At 51.6% G+C, this 26304-nt stretch overlaps 1 protein-coding gene across 3 annotated transcripts in view; it reads left to right on the forward strand.

The window, feature by feature from the left end:
- Nucleotides 1-9963: 9963 nt before the first annotated feature.
- The window catches only part of map4k3a (mitogen-activated protein kinase kinase kinase kinase 3a), a 182455-nt gene continuing 166114 nt past the window's right edge, over nucleotides 9964-26304 (forward strand). For 2 of the 3 annotated variants that reach the window (XM_056281131.1, XM_056281133.1), the window contains exon 1: nucleotides 9964-10108. In XM_056281131.1, coding sequence (XP_056137106.1) covers nucleotides 10013-10108 — 96 coding nt within the window. In that variant the 5' untranslated portion in view covers nucleotides 9964-10012. The remainder of the gene's footprint in view (nucleotides 10109-26304) is intronic. The other variant, XM_056281132.1, reaches the window with a different exon arrangement.

Here is a 26304-nt window from a genome sequence, read left to right on the forward strand (position 1 = left end):
CTCTGAGAGTGGACAGACAGTCAGTCGGTTTGTCTTCTCTTTTTAGGACCCCATAATATTCTAACTTGTGTAGTCGTTTGGTTTCTGTGTCTCAGTGTTCCACATATGAGTTGTTGCATTGTGTGATGATGTGGTTTACTCTAGTCTGTGGTTGGTCAGCATCGCTAGTCTGAAACTCATCTGTGTCAGTGGTTCCGGGGTCAGTTAGTTTCACAGCCAGCTGACTGAGGGGGCTCTTTCCTAGCTCTTGGATTTGGACTGCAGTGTGTGGTGGGGACTTAAGTGATCTGTTTTGGATATTAATTATCAATGGGAAACGGCCTAAAGAGTATCTAGTATTCTGTATCCAGTGTCCAGTATCCAGTATTCAGTACTCCGTATCATGTATTTAGTATCCAGTAGTATTCTGTATCCAGTATTCAGTATTCTGTATCAGTATTCAGTACTCTGTATCCAGTATTCCCTGCAGACCCGCAGACTGAATAATTTAATACAATACACATCTCTGTTTGATCTCTCTCTCTCTCTCTCTCTTAATGATTAACTTGACAGTTGATATGTTGCCAAATGAATCGGTAATAGTGTAACGTGCATGGATAAGTATACACGTTGACCCTTAGCTAACGGGTCGGACCCTTTAGTAGAGCGGTCAGCCGCGCCGCGGCAGTTCCTGTGGTTGCCCCCCCCCCCCTGAATTCGCTACAATACGTTAGTGAACATAAATGTAGCTGTGATATGAAAAGTAAATGTTACAATGTTACAATTTCATTCAGCAGCTTTAATACAACACAAGTAAGTCAGAAGACGACAACGCAAGTAAGTGCCAAAAAACTAGGCTCAAGTCCAATAGGACATAGGTGTCAACGGGCAATGCATAGAAGCGTTTTTTTTTTAATACTGTAATGAATTCAGGGGTCAACCGGGAACTACCGCAGCCGGGACGCGAACTCGGGTCGCCCACACCACGGGCGACTGCGTTAATCAGTCAACTAAGGGAGGTCCGACCCATTAGGCAAGGGCTAGTGTCTCGTCATCCGTGGTTGTTACACTTCCCCTCTGCTACGGGCATATCAGCTCCATCACACATCTGGGCACACGCGCTTCCGATGGCCTCACGGTCTCACCATCCCACTTCTGACACCAATGTAGCGAATTCAGGGGACAGCCGGGAATCGCCGCAGCCGGGACGCGAACCCGGGTCTCCCGCACCACGGGCGACAACGTTAACCAGTCAACTAAAGGGTCCGACCCGTTAGCCAACTGGCTAGCGAATCTAGCTATCCGTGGTCGTTACAGTATTAATACCATCAGGTGTGGAGGTGCAGGAGAAAGAGCTGGATCTTTAGCTTCTTCTTAAAGATGGATATGGAGTTTGGTAACTCGTTCCACCACCGGGGAACTACAGAAGAGAAGAGTCTCGGTAGTGAGACTCTTCTCTTCTTCATAGGCCCCATTGTCGTGGAAGTTACGGGCGCATTTCATTAGTAGAGCGTAGTGAGCGGGACTGTGTGTAAACCTGAATGAGGGAGTGCAGGAGTCGTTTTAGTTGCTGTTTTGTAAGCGAGCATTATATGAACAGCGGAGTGATATGTGCTGTTTTGGGTTGGTTGAAGACCAGACGCACCGCCGCGTTCTGGATCATTTGCAGATGTTTGAAAGTGCATGCAGGGAGACCTGCCAGTAAGGAGTTGCAGTTGTCAATGCCTGATATAACAAGAGCCTGTACCAGGGGTTGTGGTGCATGCTCACACAGGTAGGGTCTAGTTTTCCTGATATACTGCGCAAATCAGCACGACCAAGTAATAAAGACCACGTGAACTTTAAAGGTTAGTTGGTCATCAATCATGACACCCAGGTTTCGGGTAGACTTTGAGGGCACGAGTTGGGTTGATCCGAACTGGATATTGATCTGTTGTTGTAAGGATGGACTGGCTGGGATGACAAGGAGCTCAGTCTCAGGTTAAGCTAAAGGTGGCGTTCTTTCATCCATGCAGAGATATCAGCAAGGCATGATGATATGCCAAGACTGTGAGGTCATCTGGCGGGAATGATAGGAAGAGCAGGGTATCGTCAGCATAGCATGGTATGAGAAACCATGGGAGTGGATGATTGCGCCAAGTGAGGTGGTGTATATTGAGAAACAAATAAAAACAAGTGAAGTATAACGAACAAATAAACGAGCCTGATAACACTCTAGAACGTTACATGGTAGCACCACGTCCTTTCTACACACACCATTATGAATGTAAGGATACAACACCCCTCTCATTCTGTGTAGTGTGTGAGGGAAACTGTTGTGGTTACACCGCCCCGAGCTGCCTCCCCGGCACGTTCAAGCCACTCCCCCAGCTCGGACGTGCCGGAAACATCCGAGCGCTCGGCTCGCGCTCTGAGGAGACGAACGTTGCGCTGCACCAGGTGTTTGCCATCATCTATCAGGCACACCTGCGGTAATCAGGCAGCCCTCTACAAGAAGCCTGCCAGAACGTCTCTCTGTGCTTCGACGTACTGAACCCTGCGGTAAAGCTCTGACAAGCCTTCCAGCGTTCCTTGCCCTCTTGCTATTCCGTTTATTCCCAGTGTCTATATTCGTGTCTCTATTTTTTTCCTCCCAGGACTCTCCCTTCGCGACTTCCACGGCTCCCTGCGTCTCCCTCGCTCCTCGCCACCAGCGACCTTCACGTTTTCCCCCCGAACCTCTCCAGCGATCTCCCTCCGTGTCTCTCTACCTGGACCCCTCCTATTCGGACTTGACTTGCTGGATCTCGGACCCGGACTTCATCGGACAACCCCTCGCTCTACGGATTCGGACTTTGGTAGCCAGGCGCACATCGTCTCAACAACGCCCACCTGAGACTCACCTGTCATTATCCCCTGTGGCAGTGTTGTTTGTTTTTCTTCCCTGCATTAAATCGCTCTTCGGGTTACCCCGGTGCCCTGTTGTCTGTCTGTCCTTTTGGGTTTCGCTACACTGGCCTCTGGTCTTCATTCGTGATACGTAACAGAATGTCGAAGCCAGAATGAGCCAAAGCAAACCCGAGGGGTAGGCGGTCGCTCAGGCAGCTATAGCCCCTAAGCCCCAGAACCCTATAGCTCTCGAGGTAGTGGTAAAGAACCACAGCACTCAACTCACCCAACTCCATTCTGAGCTTAGCAGTTCCTTCTCCCGGATCACTGGAGAAATCAGCGAACTCCAGGCAAACTCGCATACCTCGGCTAGCACCCTTGCTTCACTCTCCGCGCAGATCGCTGCTCTGACTGTGGCAGTGTCCAAGATCAGCGACCACCCTGCTCTGGCCCTGGTCCCTGCCCCCAGCTCGGCCTCCGGATTCCCCGTTCCTGGTCCCGACATTCCCCCTCCTCCGAGTCAACCCACACTGGACCCCCGGTTCGAGCCTAACCTTCCCTGCCCCATGGCCTTCGGTGGAGAGTTCGAGCTGTGCAGGGGTTTCCTTGGTCAGTGTGAGCTCCTGTTCAAACACCAGCCAGCCAGGTATAGGACAGGAGAGACCAAGGTAGCCCTTGGTATGCCCCTCCTCACCGGCAAAGCTCTCAGCTGGGCCATAGCGGCGGATGGACTTACTGAATTGCTCTTCTCTCACTATGGTGCCTTCCGCCGCGAATTCCGTCTGGTGTTCGACCACCCAGCTGACGGACAGGACGCTGTCAGCCGCCTCCATTCCATCCAGCAGGGAGCCAGGTCGATGGCAGACTATACCTTGGAGGTGAGGATACTCGCGGCAGACAGTGGTTGGGATGACACTGCGCTCAAGAGCGCGTACAGGAGGGGGCTGAGCGAGCCCATCAAAGGCCTCATCGTTCGGGACCGCCCTGCTTCCTTCTACGAGCTCGTCACCCTCGCCCTCCTGATGGACGAATGGCTGCGGGAGCGGCGCCAGGAACGTGCCCCACGCACTGGGGCCTCCCATAGATCAACCCCCATCCGTTCTACCGGTGCCTTCCCTGGGTCAGTGTCCCGCGGGCTTTCTCCACCTTCGCAACCCTAGGTGTCTTCTGGATCCCGGCCGGAGGAGGAGCCCATGCAGTTGGGTCGGTCACGGCTCCCGCTTGAGGTTAGGGAGCAGAGGGTGCGCGACCACCTCTGCCTCTACTGCGGAAGGTCGGGCCACTACATCAAGGCCTGCCCAACTCACCCAAAAAGACCTGCCTCACTAGCGAGGGGTGTCCTAATGAGCCTGACGACCCTTCCTCAGCCCCAGCCCAAGAAGGAGCACAACCAGCTGTTTCATGTCACTCTCACCTGGTGTAACGACTCACTCTCTATTGGTACACTCATGGATTCGGGGGCGGACGAGTGTTTGATGGACATCTCGCTGGCCCGGCAGGCCAGACACACCCCTCACAGCCCAAGCCCTAGATGGTCGTTCACTTGGTAAGATCACACACAGCACTGCTTCCCTCACTCTCACTCTTTCGGGTAATCACGTGGAAACTATGCGTTTTTTGGTTTTGCACGCCCCCACAGCGCCCCTGGTGTTAGGAAGACCGTGATTGGAACGGCACGATCCCTACATCTCTTGGTCTACTGGGCGGATTTTGGGTTGGAGCGTTGCGTGTCATGCCAACTGCCTTCGCTCCTCCCACTCTCCGTCCAGCGGCCTCAGACCCGTGCCCCCTCCCACGGATCTCACTGGTGTTCCTCCCATTTATCACGATTTAGCCCCTGTATTTAGTAAAGACAGTGCACTTTCCCTCCCCCCTCACCGTCCCTATGATTGCGCCATAGATCTCCTTCCCGGGGCCGCCCTTCCCACCGGTCCGTTGTATAACCTCTCCGTCCCGGAGAAGGAGTCTATGCGCAATTATATCACAGAGTCCCTGGCCTCAGGAATCATAAGGCCCTCGTCTTCCCCGGTGGCAGCGGGCTTCTTTTTTGTGGCAAAGAAGGAGGGCAGCCTGAGGCCTTGCATAGATTATCGAATGTTAAATGACCTCACGGTTAAAAATAAATATCCACTCCCCCTTATGAGTTCCACGTTCGAGCCACTCACTCACGCCACGGTGTTCACCAAGCTAGATCTGTGCAGCGCGTACCACCTGGTGCGCATCCGGGAAGGGGATGAATGGAAGACGGCCTTCAACACCCACCTAGGGCATTTCGAGTACCTCATTATGCCCTTCGGCCTCACCAACGCCCCGGCCGTCTTCCAGGCGTTGGTCAACGACGTGCTCCGGGACATGCTGAACACGTTCGCGGTGGTGTACCTGGATGACATTCTCGTGTTCTCCAGGACTGAGGAGGAACACCACCAGCATGTCCGCCTGGTCCTCCAATGGCTGCTGTAGAACAGGCTCTTCGTGAAGGCCGAGAAGTGTGTGTTCCACTCCGCCTCCGTGGAGTTCCTTGGCCACATCGTGGAGAAGGGGCTCGTCCGCACTGACCCCAGGAAGACCCGAGCAGTGGAGGAGTGGGGCACGGCCCATCAACAGGACGCAACGCCAGCGCTTCCTGGGGTTTGCAAATTTCTACCGGGGGTTCAGCCGTGTGGCCGCCCCCCTCACTGCACTCCCCTCTGCCCCTTCTCCTGGACCCCGGAGGCGGAGGCCGCCTTCTAGGCCCTGAAGAGACTGTTTACAACGGCTCCGGTGCTCGCCCACCCGGACCCGTCCAGGCAGTTCATCGTGGAAGTGGACGCGTCGGACTCGGGCATCGGAGCCGTCCTCTCCCAGCGGTCGGAGGAGGACCAGAAGATCCACCCGTGCGCCTTCTTCTCCCGGCGTTTCAGTCGTGCGGAGAAGAATTATGACATCGGCAACAGGGAGTTGCTGGCCGTCCACGCCGCCCTAGAGGAGTGGAGACACTGGCTGGAGGGAGCAGGGCAGCCGTTCATCGTATGGTCCGATCACAAGAACCTGACCTACGTGCGGACGGCTCAGAGGCTCAACCCCAGGCAGGCGCGCTGGGCTCTCTTCTTCAGCTGGTTCGAGTTCACCCTCACCTACCGCCCGGGCACCAATAACGTCAGGGCAGACGCCCTCTCCCGTCTGTTTCCCGAGGGGGTGTCCCCTGACACCCCAGACACCATCCTTCCCCCGGCCCGGGTGGTGGATGTCGTCACCTGGGCCATCGAATCGGTGGTGAGAAGGGCCCAGCCCGACCCAGGCAATGGACCCCGGAATCGGCTATTTGTGCCTCCCTCTGTCCGGCCCCAGGTCCTGGAGTGGGGCCACTCCAGCCGTTTTGCCTGCCACCCCGGTGTCCACCAGACGGCGGCCTTCATATGAGGCGCTTCTGGTGGCCCACCATGGAGGCAGACACCAGGGAGTTTGTGGCTGCCTGCGCCCGCAGCAAGGCTCTCCATCGCCCTCCAGAAGGTCTCCTGCGCCCCCTTCCTGTCCCCGGCCGACCTTGGTCCCACATTGCCTTGGACTTGGTCACTGGCCTCCCCGTGTCCCAAGACAATGACACCATTCTGACCATTGTCGACCGGTTTTCCAAGGCCGTCCACTTTGTCGCCCTCACCAAACTCCCCTCTGCAGCCATGACGGCGAACCTTCTCGTCTCCCATGTCGTCCGCCTCCATGGGATCCCCCTGGACATTGTCTCTGACCGTGGTCCCCAGTTCACTTCTAAGGTGTGGCAGGCCTTCTGTAAGGGGATTGGGGCCATGGTCAGCCTCTCCTCCGGGTATCACCCCCAGACCAATGGGCAGGCAGAGCGGGCCAATCAAGCCCTGGAGGCGGTTTTGCGTTGCGTTACCACCAGCAACCCCGCCTCCTGGAGCAAGTACCTACCCTGGGTGGAGTACTCGCTCAACACTATGGAGAGTTCGGCTACCGGTTTGTCCCCCTTGAGTGTTCCCTTGGTTATCAACCCCCTCTGTTCCCCCGTCAGGAGTTGGAGGTGGCGGTCCCGTCCACGAGGGCCCATCTCCGCCGATGTCGGCGCGTTTGGACGACCGCCCGGGCCGCTATGTTGCGAGCTATTGAGCGGACCCGGCGCAGCGCCAACCAGCGGAGAGTGCCGGCCCCAGCCTATCGACCTGGCCAGAGGGTATGGCTCTTGGCCCGGGACCTGCCCCTCCCTACCCTCAACCGGAAGCTGGCTCCCCGCTACGTCGGCCCCTACACCATCGGCCGCATCGTCAACCCTTCGGCGGTGCGTCTCCATCTCCCTACCTCACTCAAGATCCATCCCGTTTTCCATGTCTCTCACCTCAAACCGGTAGCCACCAGCCCCCTGTCTCCCCCTGTCCAAGCTCCTCCACCCCCCAGGGTCCTCGACGGTGGTGACATGGTCTGGGATGTCGACCGGCTGCTCGCCGTACGCCGCCGGGGGCGTGGGTACCAATACCCGCTGGACTGGGTTGGCTATGGGCCCGAGGACCGCAGCTGGGTTCCCCGGTCCTACCTGGCCGACCCCGCACTCCTGGAGGAGTTCTATCGGGCCCACCCCAACGCCATCGGACGGTCGCCCGGTGTCTCCCGTAGGAGGGGGAGTCCTGTTGTGGTTACACCGCCCCGAGCTGCCTCCCCGGCACGGAGGGGCGGAAACATCCGAGCGGTCGGCTCGCGCTCTGAGGAGACGAGCGCTGCACTGCACCAGGTGTTTGCCGTCATCCATCAGGCACACCTGTGGCCATCAGGCAGCCCTCTACAAGAAGTCTCCCAGAACACCACTCCGGGCTTCGACGTACTGAACCCTGCGGTAAAGCTCTGACAAGCCCTCCAGCGGTCCTTGCCCTCTTGCTATTCCCTTTATTCCCGGTGTCTATATTCCTGTCTCTCTTTTTCCCCTCCCAGGACTCTCCCTCCGCGACTTCCGCGGCTCCCCGCGTCTCCCTCGCCCCCAGCGACCTTCACGTTTTCCCCCCGGACCTCTCCAGCGATCTCCCTCCGTGTCTCTCTACCTGGACCCCTCCTACTCGGACTTGACTTCCTGGATCTCGGACCCGGACTCCCTCGGACAACCCCTTGTTCTGCGGATTCGGACTTTGGTAGCCAGGCGCACATCGTGTCAACAACGCCCACCTGAGACTCACCTGTCATTCTCCCCTGTGGCAGTGTTGTTTGGTTTTCTCCCCTGCATTAAATCGCCCTTCGGGTTACCCCGGTGCCCTGTTGTCTGTCTGTCCTGTTGGGTTTCGCTACACTGGCCTCTGGTGTTCACTCGTGACACGTAACAGAAACTATGTTTAACACACACCACATCACCATCCTGGCTACACCTCGTCCTTGTCAAGGAAACGGAGTTTCTGTGTTCAGGTTGTGTTGTGCTGTGCAGAGCAGCGGGCCGGGACACGCGTGTGGAGGCTGCAGCGCCCTGCCGCCGGTAACAATGGTACCACTAAAACAGCCCGGATGAAGCCCACGGACACAACACACGGCCCCCTATTTCTGAGGCTGACGCTGGTTCATTTCGTTTTTAGTTCATCTCCAACTGCCCAACCGAATCCTTGTGTATATACGTGTGAAGATTGTTGTGTTGTTATTCTATGATAAGGACGCAGAGAGAGCCACGACACCAGAGTCACATGCCATGTAGGTTCAAACCGACATGGCCAATAAACATGATTCTTATTCTCCTTTAACAAACGGGTGTGGTTTTGGTTGAGCTTGTACTTTTTTTGTTTTGTGGCCTCCCCCCCTTTACCCCCCAGTTGTACTGGGCCAATTACCCCACGCTTCCGAGCCGCCACGGTCGCTGCTCCACCTCCTCTGCTGATCTGGGTAGGGCTGCAGACCACCACATGCCTCCTCCGATACACGTGGAGTCACCAGCCGCTTCTTTTCACCTGACAGCGAGGAGTTTCACCAGGGGGACGTAGCGCGTGGGAAGATCACACTATTCCCCCAGTCCCCCCAACCCCCCCGAACAGGCGTCCCGACTGACCAGAGGAGGCGCTAGTGCAGCGACCAGGACGCATACCCACATCCGGCTTCCCACCCCCATACACGGCCAATCGGCTCTGTGCAGAACTGTAGTCCACTGACTTCCGGTTTCTACTGCAGCGGTCATACCAGTTTCCTGTTTGTTGGCGTGTGCTGTTGACAAGGGCATATTTTACATGTCAACCGCATGCACACAACTGTCCACACACTGTCACCTGCACCTGCCAGCACACGAAACATATCAAGTTACGTCCACAATTATGAGTATGAGCACGAGGACCCTCATCATAATTGTGGACGTGACTTGATTTGTACAACTGTAAACTTGTCACCCGTGTGCTGGTAGGTGCAGGTGACAATGTGTGGACAGTTGTGTGCATGTGGTTGACATGTATCCATGGTGAATCTCGCAGGCATCGCGAAAAATATGCTTGTCAGCAGCACACGCCAACAAACAGGAAACTGGTATGACCTCTGCAGCAGAAACCGGAAGTCATTTGACTACAATTATGCATGGAGTCGATTGAAGAAAATGGTCGTTAGCTGTTGCTAAAAATCTCTGCTTGTGTTTATGAAAGTCAGGTGTGGGTTAGCGGCTCAGATGAAGACCCGTGGAGGAGAAATGGTTCCTGCTGAATATCGTGAACGTGGGTTCCGAACAGGAACCGGACCCGTTTTTGGGAGGAGACGGGTCACACGACTGCAGCTTGTGTATAGTTGTGCAATCAAAAGCAGGAGACACGGTTTGGATACAGCAGAATCATGAAGCTGTTTGCAAACAGCGCATATTCGTCTGTGTAGTGTCCGCCATGAGTGTGCAGACACGCAGTGTGACGGACAGATGAGACATGTGGAGACGAACTGGCTGTCTGTGACGTCAGAGCTGTTGTAGCGCCACGCACTTCACAAGAGTTCACATTGAAAAACGCAACAGTTCATCCATACGCAGAAAAAGGAAGCGTGTGTGCGTGCGTCCATGCGTGTGAGTGAGAACCCCGCCCCTCTCCGGCTCTCAGCCAGCTGGATGCGGCGCATGCGCAGAGCGCCGCGGAGGCCATCCATGTTGGTGGGAAGTTGGAGGCGTTGTGTGTTGTTTTGCGGTGTTTCTCATGTTTGGCGGAGCAGCAAACGGCCGAACTGGAACCCGGAGGTTTAAAACATGAATCCCAGTCTGGAGATTTCGAGGCGGAACCCGCAGGAGGACTTCGAGCTGATCCAGAGGATCGGCAGCGGAACATACGGAGAAGTTTACAAGGTAAGAAGGCAGGACTTCTCCTCTGTCCGGAAAACACACTGCTACTTTCTAAATCCAAGTCCCAGTCCTCCACCCCTGCTGCTTACACACGGAGAGAAGGGGTGGAGGTGACGGAGAGCAGGAGTTTTCCTCCACCCCTGCTGGTTAAACACGTAGAGAGAAGTGGTGGAGGTGACGGAGAGCAGGAGTTTTCCTCCACTCCTGCTGGTTACACACGTAGAGAAGTGGTGGAGGTGACGGAGAGCAGGAGTTTTCCTCCACCTCCTGCTGGTTAAACACGTAGAGAGAAGTGGTGGAGGTGACGGAGAGCAGGAGTTTTCCTCCACTCCTGCTGGTTACACACGTAGAGAAGTGGTGGAGGTGACGGAGAGCAGGAGTTTTCCTCCACTCCTGCCGGGTAAACACGTAGAGAAGTGGTGGAGGTGACGGAGAGAAGGAGTTTTCCTCCACCCCTGCCGGGTAAACACGTAGAAAAGTGGTGGAGGTGACGGAGAGAAGGAGTTTTCCTCCACTCCTGCTGGTTAAACACATAGAAAAGTGGTGGAGGTGACGGAGAGCAGGAGTTTTCCTCCACTCCTACTGGTTAAACACGTAGAGAAGTGATGGAGGTGATGGAGAGCCGGAGTTTTCCTCCACTCCTGCTGGTTACACACGTAGAGAAGTGGTGGAGGTGACGGAGCGCAGGAGTTTTCCTCCACTCCTGCTGCTTACACACGGAGAGAAGTGGTGGAGGTGACGGAGAGCAGGAGTTTTCCTCCACCCCTGCTGCTTACACATGTAGAGAAGTGGTGGAGGTGACGGAGAGCAGGAGTTTTCCTCCACTCCTGCTGGTTAAACACGTAGAGAGAAGTGGAGGTGACGGAGAGCAGGAGTTTTCCTCCACCCCTGCTGGTTACACACGTAGAGAGAAGTGGTGGAGGTGACGGAGAGCAGGAGTTTTCCTCCACCCCTGCTGGTTAAACACGTAGAGAGAAGTGGTGGAGGTGACGGAGAGCAGGAGTTTTCCTCCACCCCTGCTGGTTAAACACGTAGAGAGAAGTGGTGGAGGTGACGGAGAGCAGGAGTTTTCCTCCACCCCTGCTGGTTAAACACATAGAGAGAAATGGTGGAGGTGACGGAGAGCAGGAGTTTTCCTCCACCCCTGCTGGTTACACATGTAGAGAGAAGTGGTGGAGGTGACGGAGAGCAGAAGTTTTCCTCCACTCCTGCTGGTTACACACGTAGAGAGAAGTGGTGGAGGCGACGGAGAGCAGAAGTTTTCCTCCACCTCCTGCTGGTTACACACATAGAGAAGTGGTGGAGGTGACGGAGAGAAGGAGTTTTCCTCCACCTCCTGCTGGTTACACACATAGAGAGAAGTGGTGGAGGTGACGGAGAGCAGGAGTTTTCCTCCACTCCTGCTGGTTACACACGTAGAGAGAAGTGGTGGAGGTGACGGAGAGCAGGAGTTTTCCTCCACTCCTGCTGGTTACACACGTAGAGAACTGGTGGAGGTGACGGAGAGCAGGAGTTTTCCTCAACTCCTGCTGGTTAAACATGTAGAGAACTTGTGGAGGTGACGGAGAGCAGAAGTGTTCTTCCACTCCTGCTGGTTACACACGTAGAGAAGTGGTGGAGGTGACGGAGAGCAGGCGTTTTCCTCCACCTCCTGCTGGTTACACACGTAGAGAAGTGGTGGAGGTGACGGAGAGCAGGAGTTTTCCTCCACTCCTGCTGGTTACACACGTAGAGAGAAGTGGTGGAAGTGACGGAAAGCAGGAGTTTTCCTCCACCTCCTGCTGGTTAAACATGTAGAGAAGTGGTGGAGGTGACGGAGAGCAGAAGTTTTCCTCCACTCCTGCTGGTTACACACGTAGAGAAGTGGTGGAGGTGACGGAGAGCAGGAGTTTTCCTCCACCTCCTGCTGGTTAAACACGTAGAGAAGTGGTGGAGGTGACGGAGAGCAGGAGTTTTCCTCCACTCCTGCTGGTTACACACGTAGAGAAGTGGTGGAGGTGACGGAGAGCAGGAGTTTTCCTCCACTCCTGCTGGTTACACACGTAGAGAACTGGTGGAGGTGACGGAGAGCAGGAGTTTTCCTCAACTCCTGCTGGTTAAACATGTAGAGAACTTGTGGAGGTGACGGAGAGCAGAAGTGTTCTTCCACTCCTGCTGGTTACACACGTAGAGAAGTGGTGGAGGTGACGGAGAGCAGGCGTTTTCCTCCACCTCCTGCTGGTTACACACGTAGAGAAGTGGTGGAGGTGACGGAGAGCAGGAGTTTTCCTCCACTCCTGCTGGTTACACACGTAGAGAGAAGTGGTGGAAGTGACGGAAAGCAGGAGTTTTCCTCCACCTCCTGCTGGTTAAACATGTAGAGAAGTGGTGGAGGTGACGGAGAGCAGAAGTTTTCCTCCACTCCTGCTGGTTACACACGTAGAGAAGTGGTGGAGGTGACGGAGAGCAGGAGTTTTCCTCCACCTCCTGCTGGTTAAACACGTAGAGAAGTGGTGGAGGTGACGGAGAGCAGGAGTTTTCCTCCACTCCTGCTGGTTACACACGTAGAGAAGTGGTGGAGGTGACGGAGAGCAGGAGTTTTCCTCCACTCCTGCTGGTTAAACACGTAGAGAGAAGTGGTGGAGGTGACGGAGAGCAGGAGTTTTCCTCAACTCCTGCTGGTTACACACGTAGAGAAGTGGTGGAGGTGACGGAGAGCAGGAGTTTTCCTCCACCTCCTGCTGGTTAAACACGTAGAGAAGTGGTGGAGGTGACGGAGAGCAGGAGTTTTCCTCCGCTCCTGCTGGTTACACACGTAGAGAGAAGTGGTGGAGGTGACGGAGAGCAGGAGTTTTCCTCCATCTCCTGCTGGTTAAACACGTAGAGAACTGGTGGAGGTGACGGAGAGCAGAAGTTTTCCTCCACTCCTGCTGGTTACACACGTAGAGAAGTGGTGGAGGTGACGGAGAGCAGGAGTTTTCCTCCACCTCCTGCTGGTTAAACACGTAGAGAAGTGGTGGAGGTGACGGAGAGCAGAAGTTTTCCTCCACTCCTGCTGGTTACACACGTAGAGAAGTGGTGGAGGTGACAGAGAGCAGGAGTTTTCCTCCACTCCTGCTGGTTAAACACGTAGAGAGAAGTGGTGGAGGTGACGGAGAGCAGGAGTTTTCCTCCACTCCTGCTGGTTAAACACGTAGAGAGAAGTGGTGGAGGTGACGGAGAGCAGGAGGTTTCCTCCACTTCTGCTGGTTACACACGTAGAGAAGTGGTGGAGGTGACGTAGAGCAGGAGTTTTCCTCCACTCCTGCTGGTTAAACACGTAGAGAGAAGTGGTGGAGGTGACGGAGAGCAGGAGTTTTCCTCCACTCCTGCTGGTTAAACACGTAGAGAGAAGTGGTGGAGGTGACGGAGAGCAGGAGGTTTCCTCCACTTCTGCTGGTTACACACGTAGAGAAGTGGTGGAGGTGACGTAGAGCAGGAGTTTTCCTCCACTCCTGCTGGTTAAACACGTAGAGAGAAGTGGTGGAGGTGACGGAGAGCAGGAGTTTTCCTCCACTCCTGCTGGTTAAACACGTAGAGAGAAGTGGTGGAGGTGACGGAGAGCAGGAGTTTTCCTCACGTCCATTCCATCTGACAAACTTATTAAAGCTGTTTGTGGTTCAGCTGAAACAGAAGAAAACTAGAAGAGGCTGTTTTTCCTCTCAGCATGACGAACAGTCCCAGACTGTAGTCCTGCTCTGACTGTAGCCCTGCTCTGACTGTAGTCCTGTTCTGACTGTAGTCCTGTTCTGACTGTAGTCCTGTTCTGACAGTAGTCCTGTTCTGACTGTAGTCCTGCTCTGACTGTAGTCCTGCTCTGACTATAGTCCTGCTCAAACTGTAGCCCTGCTCTGACTGTTGTCATGATCTGACTGTAGTCATGTTCTGACTGTAGTCATGTTCTGACTGTAGTCCTGCTCTGACTATAGTCCTGCTCCGACTGTAGCCCTGCTCTGACTGTTGTCATGATCTGACTGTAGCATGTTCTGACTGTAGTCATGTTCTGACTGTAGTCCTGCTCTGACTGTAGTCATGCTCTGACTGTTGTCATGCTCTGACTGTAGTCCTGTTCTGACCGTTGTCCTGCTCTGACTGTAGTCCTGCTCTGACTGTAGTCCTGTTCTGACTGCAGTCCTGCTCTGACTGTAGTCCTGCTCTGACGGTAGTCCTCCTCTGACGGTAGTCCTGCTCTGACTGCAGGTCTGCTCTGACTGTAGTCCTCCTCTGACGGTAGTCCTGCTCTGACTGCAGTCCTGCTCTGACTGTAGTCCTCCTCTGACGGTAGTCCTGCTCTGACTGCAGGTCTGCTCTGACGGTAGTCCTGCTCTGACTGTAGTCCTCCTCTGACGGTAGTCCTGCTCTGAGTGCAGGTCTGCTCTGACTGTAGTCCTGCTCTGACTGCAGGTCTGCTCTGACGGTAGTCCTGTTCTGACAGTAGTCCTGCTCTGACTGCAGGTCTGCTCTGACGGTAGTCCTGCTCTGACGGTAGTTCTGCTCTGACGGTAGTCCTGCTCTGACGGTAGTCCTGCTCTGACTGTAGTCCTGCTCTGACGGTAGTCCTGCTCTGACTGTAGTCCTGCTCTGACTGCAGGTCTGCTGTACTTTTAAGCAGACAGACGTTTCTTTACCAACATGTCTGATGATGTGATGGTGGCTGAGATGAAGTGCATGACCTGTCAGAACATGTCTGACTGAACACCTCTGGGTTGATAACGGGGTGGTGTTTAACGGATGAGTGTTGGTGCGTCCATAAGATATGTACACAGCAGAACATGTCTGACTGAACACCTCCGGGTTGATAACAGGGTGGTGTTTAGCGGATGAGTATTGGTGCGTCCATAAGATACGTACACAGCAGAACATGTCTGACTGAACACCTCCGGGTTGATAACGGGGTGGTGTTTAGTGGATGAGTATTGGTGCGTTCATAAGATACGTACACAGCAGAACATGTCTGACTGAACACCTCCGGGTTGATAACGGGGTGGTGTTTAGCGGATGAGTATTGGTGCGTCCATAAGATACGTACACAGCAGAACATGTCTGACTGAACACCTCCGGGTTGATGACGGGGTGGTGTTTAGTGGATGAGTGTTGGTGCGTCCATAAGATATGTACACAGCAGAACATGTCTGACTGAACACCTCCGGGTTGATAACGGGGTGGTGTTTAGCGGATGAGTATTGGTGCGTTCATAAGATATGTACACAGCAGAACATGTCTGACTGAACACCTCCGGGTTGATAACGGGGTGGTGTTTAGCGGATGAGTGTTGGTGCGTCCATAAGATACGTACACAGCAGAACATGTCTGACTGAACACCTCCGGGTTGATAACGGGGTGGTGTTTAGTGGATGAGTATTGGTGTGTCCATAAGATATGTACACAGCAGAACATGTCTGACTGAACACCTCCGGGTTGATAACGGGGTGGTGTTTAGCGGATGAGTGTTGGTGCGTCCATAAGATATGTACACAGCAGAACATGTCTGACTGAACACCTCCGGGTTGATAACGGGGTGGTGTTTAGTGGATGAGTATTGGTGTGTCCATAAGATACGTACACAGCAGAACATGTCTGACTGAACACCTCCGGGTTGATAACGGGGTGGTGTTTAGTGGATGAGTATTGGTGCGTCCATAAGATATGTACACAGCAGAACATGTCTGACTGAACACCTCCGGGTTGATAACGGGGTGGTGTTTAGCGGATGAGTGTTGGTGCGTCCATAAGATATGTACACAGCAGAACATGTCTGACTGAACACCTCCGGGTTGATAACGGGGTGGTGTTTAGCGGATGAGTATTGGTGTGTCCATAAGATACGTACACAGCAGAACATGTCTGACTGAACACCTCCGGGTTGATAACGGGGTGGTGTTTAGTGGATGAGTATTGGTGCGTCCATAAGATATGTACACAGCAGAACATGTCTGACTGAACACCTCCGGGTTGATAACGGGGTGGTGTTTAGCGGATGAGTGTTGGTGCGTCCATAAGATATGTACACAGCAGAACATGTCTGACTGAACACCTCCGGGTTGATAACGGGGTGGTGTTTAGTGGATGAGTGTTGGTGCGTCCATAAGATACGTACACAGCAGAACATGTCTGACTGAACACCTCCGGGTTGATAACGGGGTGGTGTTTAGTGGATGAGTGTTGGTGCGTCCATAAGATATGTACACAGCAGAACATGTCTGACTGAACACCTCCGGGTTGATAACGGGGTGGTGTTTAGTGGATGAGTATTGGTGCGTCCATAAGATACGTACACAGCAGAACATGTCTGACTGAACACCTCCGGGTTGATAACGGGGTGGTGTTTAGCGGATGAGTGTTGGTGCGTCCATAAGATATGTACACAGCAGAACATGTCTGACTGAACACCTCCGGGTTGATAACGGGGTGGTGTTTAACGGATGAGTGTTGGTGCGTCCATAAGATACGTACACAGCAGAACATGTCTGACTGAACACCTCCGGGTTGATAACGGGGTGGTGTTTAGTGGATGAGTATTGGTGCGTCCATAAGATACGTACACAGCAGAACATGTCTGACTGAACACCTCCGGGTTGATAACGGGGTGGTGTTTAGCGGATGAGTGTTGGTGCGTCCATAAGATATGTACACAGCAGAACATGTCTGACTGAACACCTCCGGGTTGATAACGGGGTGGTGTTTAGTGGATGAGTATTGGTGCGTCCATAAGATATGTACACAGCAGAACATGTCTGACTGAACACCTCCGGGTTGATAACGGGGTGGTGTTTAGCGGATGAGTGTTGGTGTGTCCATAAGATACGTACACAGCAGAACATGTCTGACTGAACACCTCCGGGTTGATAACGGGGTGGTGTTTAGTGGATGAGTATTGGTGCGTCCATAAGATACGTACACAGCAGAACATGTCTGACTGAACACCTCCGGGTTGATAACGGGGTGGTGTTTAGTGGATGAGTGTTGGTGCGTCCATAAGATATGTACACAGCAGAACATGTCTGACTGAACACCTCCGGGTTGATAACGGGGTGGTGTTTAGTGGATGAGTATTGGTGCGTCCATAAGATATGTACACAGCAGAACATGTCTGACTGAACACCTCCGGGTTGATAACGGGGTGGTGTTTAGCGGATGAGTATTGGTGCGTTCATAAGATATGTACACAGCAGAACATGTCTGACTGAACACCTCCGGGTTGATAACGGGGTGGTGTTTAGTGGATGAGTATTGGTGCGTCCATAAGATATGTACACAGCAGAACATGTCTGACTGAACACCTCCGGGTTGATAACGGGGTGGTGTTTAGTGGATGAGTATTGGTGTGTCCATAAGATATGTACACAGCAGAACATGTCTGACTGAACACCTCCGGGTTGATAACGGGGTGGTGTTTAGTGGATGAGTATTGGTGCGTCCATAAGATACGTACACAGCAGAACATGTCTGACTGAACACCTCCGGGTTGATAACAGGGTGGTGTTTAGTGGATGAGTGTTGGTGCGTCCATAAGATACGTACACAGCAGAACATGTCTGACTGAACACCTCCGGGTTGATAACGGGGTGGTGTTTAGTGGATGAGTGTTGGTGCGTCCATAAGATATGTACACAGCAGAACATGTCTGACTGAACACCTCCGGGTTGATAACGGGGTGGTGTTTAGTGGATGAGTGTTGGTGCGTCCATAAGATACGTACACAGCAGAACATGTCTGACTGAACACCTCCGGGTTGATAACGGGGTGGTGTTTAGCGGATGAGTATTGGTGCGTCCATAAGATACGTACACAGCAGAACATGTCTGACTGAACACCTCCGGGTTGATAACGGGGTGGTGTTTAGTGGATGAGTATTGGTGCGTCCATAAGATACGTACACAGCAGAACATGTCTGACTGAACACCTCCGGGTTGATAACGGGGTGGTGTTTAGTGGATGAGTGTTGGTGCGTCCATAAGATACGTACACAGCAGAACATGTCTGACTGAACACCTCCGGGTTGATAACGGGGTGGTGTTTAGTGGATGAGTATTGGTGCGTCCATAAGATACGTACACAGCAGAACATGTCTGACTGAACACCTCCGGGTTGATGACGGGGTGGTGTTTAGCGGATGAGTGTTGGTGCGTCCATAAGATATGTACACAGCAGAACATGTCTGACTGAACACCTCCGGGTTGATAACGGGGTGGTGTTTAGCGGATGAGTGTTGGTGCGTCCATAAGATACGTACACAGCAGAACATGTCTGACTGAACACCTCCGGGTTGATAACGGGGTGGTGTTTAGTGGATGAGTATTGGTGCGTCCATAAGATACGTACACAGCAGAACATGTCTGACTGAACACCTCCGGGTTGATAACGGGGTGGTGTTTAGTGGATGAGTATTGGTGCGTCCATAAGATATGTACACAGCAGAACATGTCTGACTGAACACCTCCGGGTTGATAACGGGGTGGTGTTTAGTGGATGAGTGTTGGTGCGTCCATAAGATACGTACACAGCAGAACATGTCTGACTGAACACCTCCGGGTTGATAACGGGGTGGTGTTTAGTGGATGAGTATTGGTGCGTCCATAAGATACGTACACAGCAGAACATGTCTGACTGAACACCTCCGGGTTGATAACAGGGGTGGTGTTTAGCGGATGAGTATTGGTGCGTCCATAAGATACGTACACAGCAGAACATGTCTGACTGAACACCTCCGGGTTGATAACGGGGTGGTGTTTAGCGGATGAGTATTGGTGCGTCCATAAGATACGTACACAGCAGAACATGTCTGACTGAACACCTCCGGGTTGATAACAGGGTGGTGTTTAGCGGATGAGTGTTGGTGCGTCCATAAGATATGTACACAGCAGAACATGTCTGACTGAACACCTCCGGGTTGATAACGGGGTGGTGTTTAGTGGATGAGTATTGGTGCGTCCATAAGATACGTACACAGCAGAACATGTCTGACTGAACACCTCCGGGTTGATAACGGGGTGGTGTTTAGCGGATGAGTATTGGTGTGTCCATAAGATATGTACACAGCAGAACATGTCTGACTGAACACCTCCGGGTTGATGACGGGGTGGTGTTTAGTGGATGAGTGTTGGTGCGTCCATAAGATATGTACACAGCAGAACATGTCTGACTGAACACCTCCGGGTTGATAACGGGGTGGTGTTTAGCGGATGAGTATTGGTGCGTCCATAAGATACGTACACAGCAGAACATGTCTGACTGAACACCTCCGGGTTGATAACGGGGTGGTGTTTAGCGGATGAGTGTTGGTGCGTCCATAAGATACGTACACAGCAGAACATGTCTGACTGAACACCTCCGGGTTGATAACGGGGTGGTGTTTAGCGGATGAGTGTTGGTGCGTCCATAAGATACGTACACAGCAGAACATGTCTGACTGAACACCTCCGGGTTGATAACGGGGTGGTGTTTAGCGGATGAGTGTTGGTGCGTCCATAAGATACGTACACAGCAGAACATGTCTGACTGAACACCTCCGGGTTGATAACGGGGTGGTGTTTAGTGGATGAGTGTTGGTGCGTCCATAAGATATGTACACAGCAGAACATGTCTGACTGAACACCTCCGGGTTGATAACGGGGTGGTGTTTAGCGGATGAGTATTGGTGCGTCCATAAGATATGTACACAGCAGAACATGTCTGACTGAACACCTCCGGGTTGATAACGGGGTGGTGTTTAGCGGATGAGTGTTGGTGCGTCCATAAGATACGTACACAGCAGAACATGTCTGACTGAACACCTCCGGGTTGATAACGGGGTGGTGTTTAGTGGATGAGTATTGGTGCGTCCATAAGATACGTACACAGCAGAACATGTCTGACTGAACACCTCCGGGTTGATAACGGGGTGGTGTTTAGTGGATGAGTATTGGTGCGTCCATAAGATACGTACACAGCAGAACATGTCTGACTGAACACCTCCGGGTTGATAACGGGGTGGTGTTTAACGGATGAGTGTTGGTGCGTCCATAAGATATGTACACAGCAGAACATGTCTGACTGAACACCTCCGGGTTGATAACGGGGTGGTGTTTAGCGGATGAGTGTTGGTGCGTCCATAAGATACGTACACAGCAGAACATGTCTGACTGAACACCTCCGGGTTGATAACGGGGTGGTGTTTAGTGGATGAGTATTGGTGCGTCCATAAGATACGTACACAGCAGAACATGTCTGACTGAACACCTCCGGGTTGATAACGGGGTGGTGTTTAGCGGATGAGTGTTGGTGCGTCCATAAGATACGTACACAGCAGAACATGTCTGACTGAACACCTCCGGGTTGATAACGGGGTGGTGTTTAGCGGATGAGTATTGGTGCGTCCATAAGATACGTACACAGCAGAACATGTCTGACTGAACACCTCCGGGTTGATAACAGGGTGGTGTTTAGCGGATGAGTGTTGGTGCGTCCATAAGATATGTACACAGCAGAACATGTCTGACTGAACACCTCCGGGTTGATAACGGGGTGGTGTTTAGTGGATGAGTATTGGTGCGTCCATAAGATACGTACACAGCAGAACATGTCTGACTGAACACCTCCGGGTTGATAACGGGGTGGTGTTTAGCGGATGAGTATTGGTGTGTCCATAAGATATGTACACAGCAGAACATGTCTGACTGAACACCTCCGGGTTGATGACGGGGTGGTGTTTAGTGGATGAGTGTTGGTGCGTCCATAAGATATGTACACAGCAGAACATGTCTGACTGAACACCTCCGGGTTGATAACGGGGTGGTGTTTAGCGGATGAGTATTGGTGCGTCCATAAGATACGTACACAGCAGAACATGTCTGACTGAACACCTCCGGGTTGATAACGGGGTGGTGTTTAGCGGATGAGTGTTGGTGCGTCCATAAGATACGTACACAGCAGAACATGTCTGACTGAACACCTCCGGGTTGATAACGGGGTGGTGTTTAGCGGATGAGTGTTGGTGCGTCCATAAGATACGTACACAGCAGAACATGTCTGACTGAACACCTCCGGGTTGATAACGGGGTGGTGTTTAGCGGATGAGTGTTGGTGCGTCCATAAGATACGTACACAGCAGAACATGTCTGACTGAACACCTCCGGGTTGATAACGGGGTGGTGTTTAGTGGATGAGTGTTGGTGCGTCCATAAGATATGTACACAGCAGAACATGTCTGACTGAACACCTCCGGGTTGATAACGGGGTGGTGTTTAGCGGATGAGTATTGGTGCGTCCATAAGATATGTACACAGCAGAACATGTCTGACTGAACACCTCCGGGTTGATAACGGGGTGGTGTTTAGCGGATGAGTGTTGGTGCGTCCATAAGATACGTACACAGCAGAACATGTCTGACTGAACACCTCCGGGTTGATAACGGGGTGGTGTTTAGTGGATGAGTGTTGGTGCGTCCATAAGATATGTACACAGCAGAACATGTCTGACTGAACACCTCCGGGTTGATAACGGGGTGGTGTTTAGCGGATGAGTGTTGGTGCGTCCATAAGATATGTACACAGCAGAACATGTCTGACTGAACACCTCCGGGTTGATAACGGGGTGGTGTTTAGCGGATGAGTGTTGGTGCGTCCATAAGATACGTACACAGCAGAACATGTCTGACTGAACACCTCCGGGTTGATAACGGGGTGGTGTTTAGTGGATGAGTATTGGTGCGTCCATAAGATACGTACACAGCAGAACATGTCTGACTGAACACCTCCGGGTTGATAACGGGGTGGTGTTTAGTGGATGAGTATTGGTGCGTCCATAAGATATGTACACAGCAGAACATGTCTGACTGAACACCTCCGGGTTGATAACGGGGTGGTGTTTAGTGGATGAGTGTTGGTGCGTCCATAAGATACGTACACAGCAGAACATGTCTGACTGAACACCTCCGGGTTGATAACGGGGTGGTGTTTAGTGGATGAGTATTGGTGCGTCCATAAGATACGTACACAGCAGAACATGTCTGACTGAACACCTCCGGGTTGATAACGGGGTGGTGTTTAACGGATGAGTGTTGGTGCGTCCATAAGATATGTACACAGCAGAACATGTCTGACTGAACACCTCCGGGTTGATAACGGGGTGGTGTTTAGTGGATGAGTATTGGTGCGTCCATAAGATACGTACACAGCAGAACATGTCTGACTGAACACCTCCGGGTTGATAACGGGGTGGTGTTTAGCGGATGAGTGTTGGTGCGTCCATAAGATACGTACACAGCAGAACATGTCTGACTGAACACCTCCGGGTTGATAACGGGGTGGTGTTTAGTGGATGAGTGTTGGTGCGTCCATAAGATATGTACACAGCAGAACATGTCTGACTGAACACCTCCGGGTTGATAACGGGGTGGTGTTTAGCGGATGAGTATTGGTGCGTCCATAAGATATGTACACAGCAGAACATGTCTGACTGAACACCTCCGGGTTGATAACGGGGTGGTGTTTAGTGGATGAGTGTTGGTGCGTCCATAAGATACGTACACAGCAGAACATGTCTGACTGAACACCTCCGGGTTGATAACGGGGTGGTGTTTAGTGGATGAGTATTGGTGCGTCCATAAGATACGTACACAGCAGAACATGTCTGACTGAACACCTCCGGGTTGATAACAGGGTGGTGTTTAGCGGATGAGTGTTGGTGCGTCCATAAGATATGTACACAGCAGAACATGTCTGACTGAACACCTCCGGGTTGATAACGGGGTGGTGTTTAGTGGATGAGTGTTGGTGCGTCCATAAGATACGTACACAGCAGAACATGTCTGACTGAACACCTCCGGGTTGATAACGGGGTGGTGTTTAGTGGATGAGTGTTGGTGCGTCCATAAGATACGTACACAGCAGAACATGTCTGACTGAACACCTCCGGGTTGATAACGGGGTGGTGTTTAGCGGATGAGTGTTGGTGCGTCCATAAGATACGTACACAGCAGAACATGTCTGACTGAACACCTCCGGGTTGATAACGGGGTGGTGTTTAGTGGATGAGTATTGGTGTGTCCATAAGATACGTACACAGCAGAACATGTCTGACTGAACACCTCCGGGTTGATAACGGGGTGGTGTTTAGTGGATGAGTATTGGTGCGTCCATAAGATATGTACACAGCAGAACATGTCTGACTGAACACCTCCGGGTTGATAACGGGGTGGTGTTTAGTGGATGAGTATTGGTGCGTCCATAAGATATGTACACAGCAGAACATGTCTGACTGAACACCTCCGGGTTGATAACGGGGTGGTGTTTAGCGGATGAGTATTGGTGCGTCCATAAGATATGTACACAGCAGAACATGTCTGACTGAACACCTCCGGGTTGATAACGGGGTGGTGTTTAGTGGATGAGTGTTGGTGCGTTCATAAGATACGTACACAGCAGAACATGTCTGACTGAACACCTCCGGGTTGATAACGGGGTGGTGTTTAGTGGATGAGTATTGGTGCGTTCATAAGATACGTACACAGCAGAACGTGTTGACAGATGATCGTTAGCGATGTGGACATGATGACCAGCAGGTAGAGACGTTCATGGTTCACTTCACTAAAACAGTGGAATAAGTTCAGGAAACTGTCTCACTTCACTGTAACGCAGCCCGTGAGACCAGGGAATGACACCATTTAAGTTACTTCACCATGTTACCCCAACCCCCATCCCACAACACACCTGGTCTCACGTCACCAGATCTAGATTATATCCACATTCTGAGCAGATCTGGTCTGATGGAACTATGCAATGATCCAGGGATGCTGTCGGCAGACTGCTAACATGTTCTTAATGAAGCAGACCAAACAACAGGCCTCAAGTTGAGTGACAGACAGTGACACTCCACCCTCCATCCAGAAAGTGGGGGGTTCGTCCTTCATACATAACAGGATTTCTGTACAACACACCTTCACATGCGTTTCATTCACAGTCCCGAGACTCAGCGTCAAGTAACTTTTAGTCATAAAGCAACCGAGGATCCGCTCACCAGCAACACAGACCTCAGTTCATAAAACACCTACGGCAGAAAACAAGCAACACCACGGAGGTCAAAGGTCAGAGTCACATCACAGAATGATGGTGGATGACAGAGAAGTGACAGACAAGTAGAATGATGGTGGATGATAGAGAAGTGACAGAGATAGAATGATGGTGGATGATTGAGAAGTCACAGAGAGATAGAATGATGGTGGATGATAGAGGAGTGACAGAGACATAGAATGATGGTGGATGATAAAGAGGTGACAGAGAGATAGAATGATGGTGGAAGATAGAGAAGTGACAGAGATAGAATGATGGTGGATGATTGAGAAGTGACAGACACAGAATGGTGGTGAATGATAAGAGAATTGACAGAGACATAGACTGACGGTAGATGATAGAGAAGTGACAGACAGATAGAATGATGGTGGATGATAGACAAATGACAGAGACAGAATGAAGGTGGATGATAGAGGAGTGACAGAGAGATAGAATGATCGTGGATGATAGAATGATGGTGGATGATAGAGGAGTGACGGAGACATAGAATGATGGTGGACGATAGAGAAGTAACAGAGACAGAATTATGGTGGATGATAGAGGAGTGACAGAGATAGAATGATGGTGGATGATAGAATGACAGAGAGATAGAATGATGGTGGATGATTGAGAAGTGACAGAGACATAGAATGATGGATGATAGAGAGCTGACAGGGAGATAGAATGATGGTGGATGATAGAGAGCTGACAGAGAGATAGAATGATGGTGGATGATAAGGAAATGACAGAGGTACAATGATGGTGGATGATAGAGAAGTGACAGAGAGATAGAAAGGTTGATGATAGAGAAGTGACAGAGATAGAATGATGGTGGATGATTGAGAAGTGATAGAGACATAGACTGATGGTGGATGATAGAGAAGTGACAGAGACAGAATGATGGTAGATGATAGAGAAGTGACAGAGATAGAATGATGGTGGATGATAGAGAAGTGACAGAGACAGAATGATGGTAGATGATAGAGAAGTGACAGAGATAGAATGATGGTGGATGATAGAGAAGTGACAGACAGACAGAATGATGGTGGATGATAGACAAATGACAGACAGAATGATGGTGGATGATAGAGGAGTGACAGAGATAGAATGATGGTGGATGATAGAGAAGTGACAGAGACATAGAATGATTGTGGATGATGGACAAGTGACAGAGACAGAATGATGGTGGATGATAATGAAGTGACAGAGAGATGGAATGATGGTGGATGATAGAGAAATGACAGAGAGGTAAAATGATGGTGGATGATAGAGATAAATGAGGCTGGAAGATAGAGAAGTGACAGAGATAGAATGATGGTGGAAGATAGAGAAGTGACAGATGGATAGAATGATGGTTGAAGATAGCGAAGTGACAGAGACAGAATGATGATGGAAGATAAAGAAGTGACAGAGACAGAATGATGGTGAATGGTAAAGACATTACAGAGGTACAATGATGGTGGATGATAGAGAAGTGACAGAGAGCTAGAATGATTCTGGATGATAGAGAAGTGACAGAGAGATAGAATGATGGTGGATGATAGAGAAGTGACAGAGAGCTAGAATGATTCTGGATGATAGAGAAGTGACAGAGAGATAGAATGATGGTGGATGATAGAGAAGTGACAGAGAGGTAGAATGATTCTGGATGATAGAGAAGTGACAGAGAGATAGAATGATTCTGGATGATAGAGAAGTGACAGAGAGATAGAATGATTCTGGATGATAGAGAAGTGACAGAGACAGAATGATGGTGGATGATAATGAAGTTACAGAGAGATGGAATGATGGTGGAAGATAGAGAAGTGACAGAGAGATGGAATGATGGTGGAAGATAGAGAAGTGACAGAGAGATGGAATGATGGTGGAAGATAAAGAAGTGACAGAGAGAGAATGATGGTGGAAGATAGAGAAGTGACAGAGATAGAATGATGGTGGAAGATAGAGAAGTGACAAAGATAGAATGATGGTGGAAGATAGAGAAGTGACAGAGACAGAATGATGGTGGAAGATAGAGAAGTGACAGAGATAGAATGATGGTGGAAGATAGAGAAGTGACAGAGATAGAATGATGGTGGAAGATAGAGAAGTGACAGAGATAGAATGATGGTGGAAGATAGAGAAGTGACAGAGAATGATGGTGGAAGATAGAGA

This window comes from Lampris incognitus, chromosome 5, assembly GCF_029633865.1.
Source record: "Lampris incognitus isolate fLamInc1 chromosome 5, fLamInc1.hap2, whole genome shotgun sequence".
Lineage (NCBI taxonomy): Eukaryota > Metazoa > Chordata > Actinopteri > Lampriformes > Lampridae > Lampris > Lampris incognitus.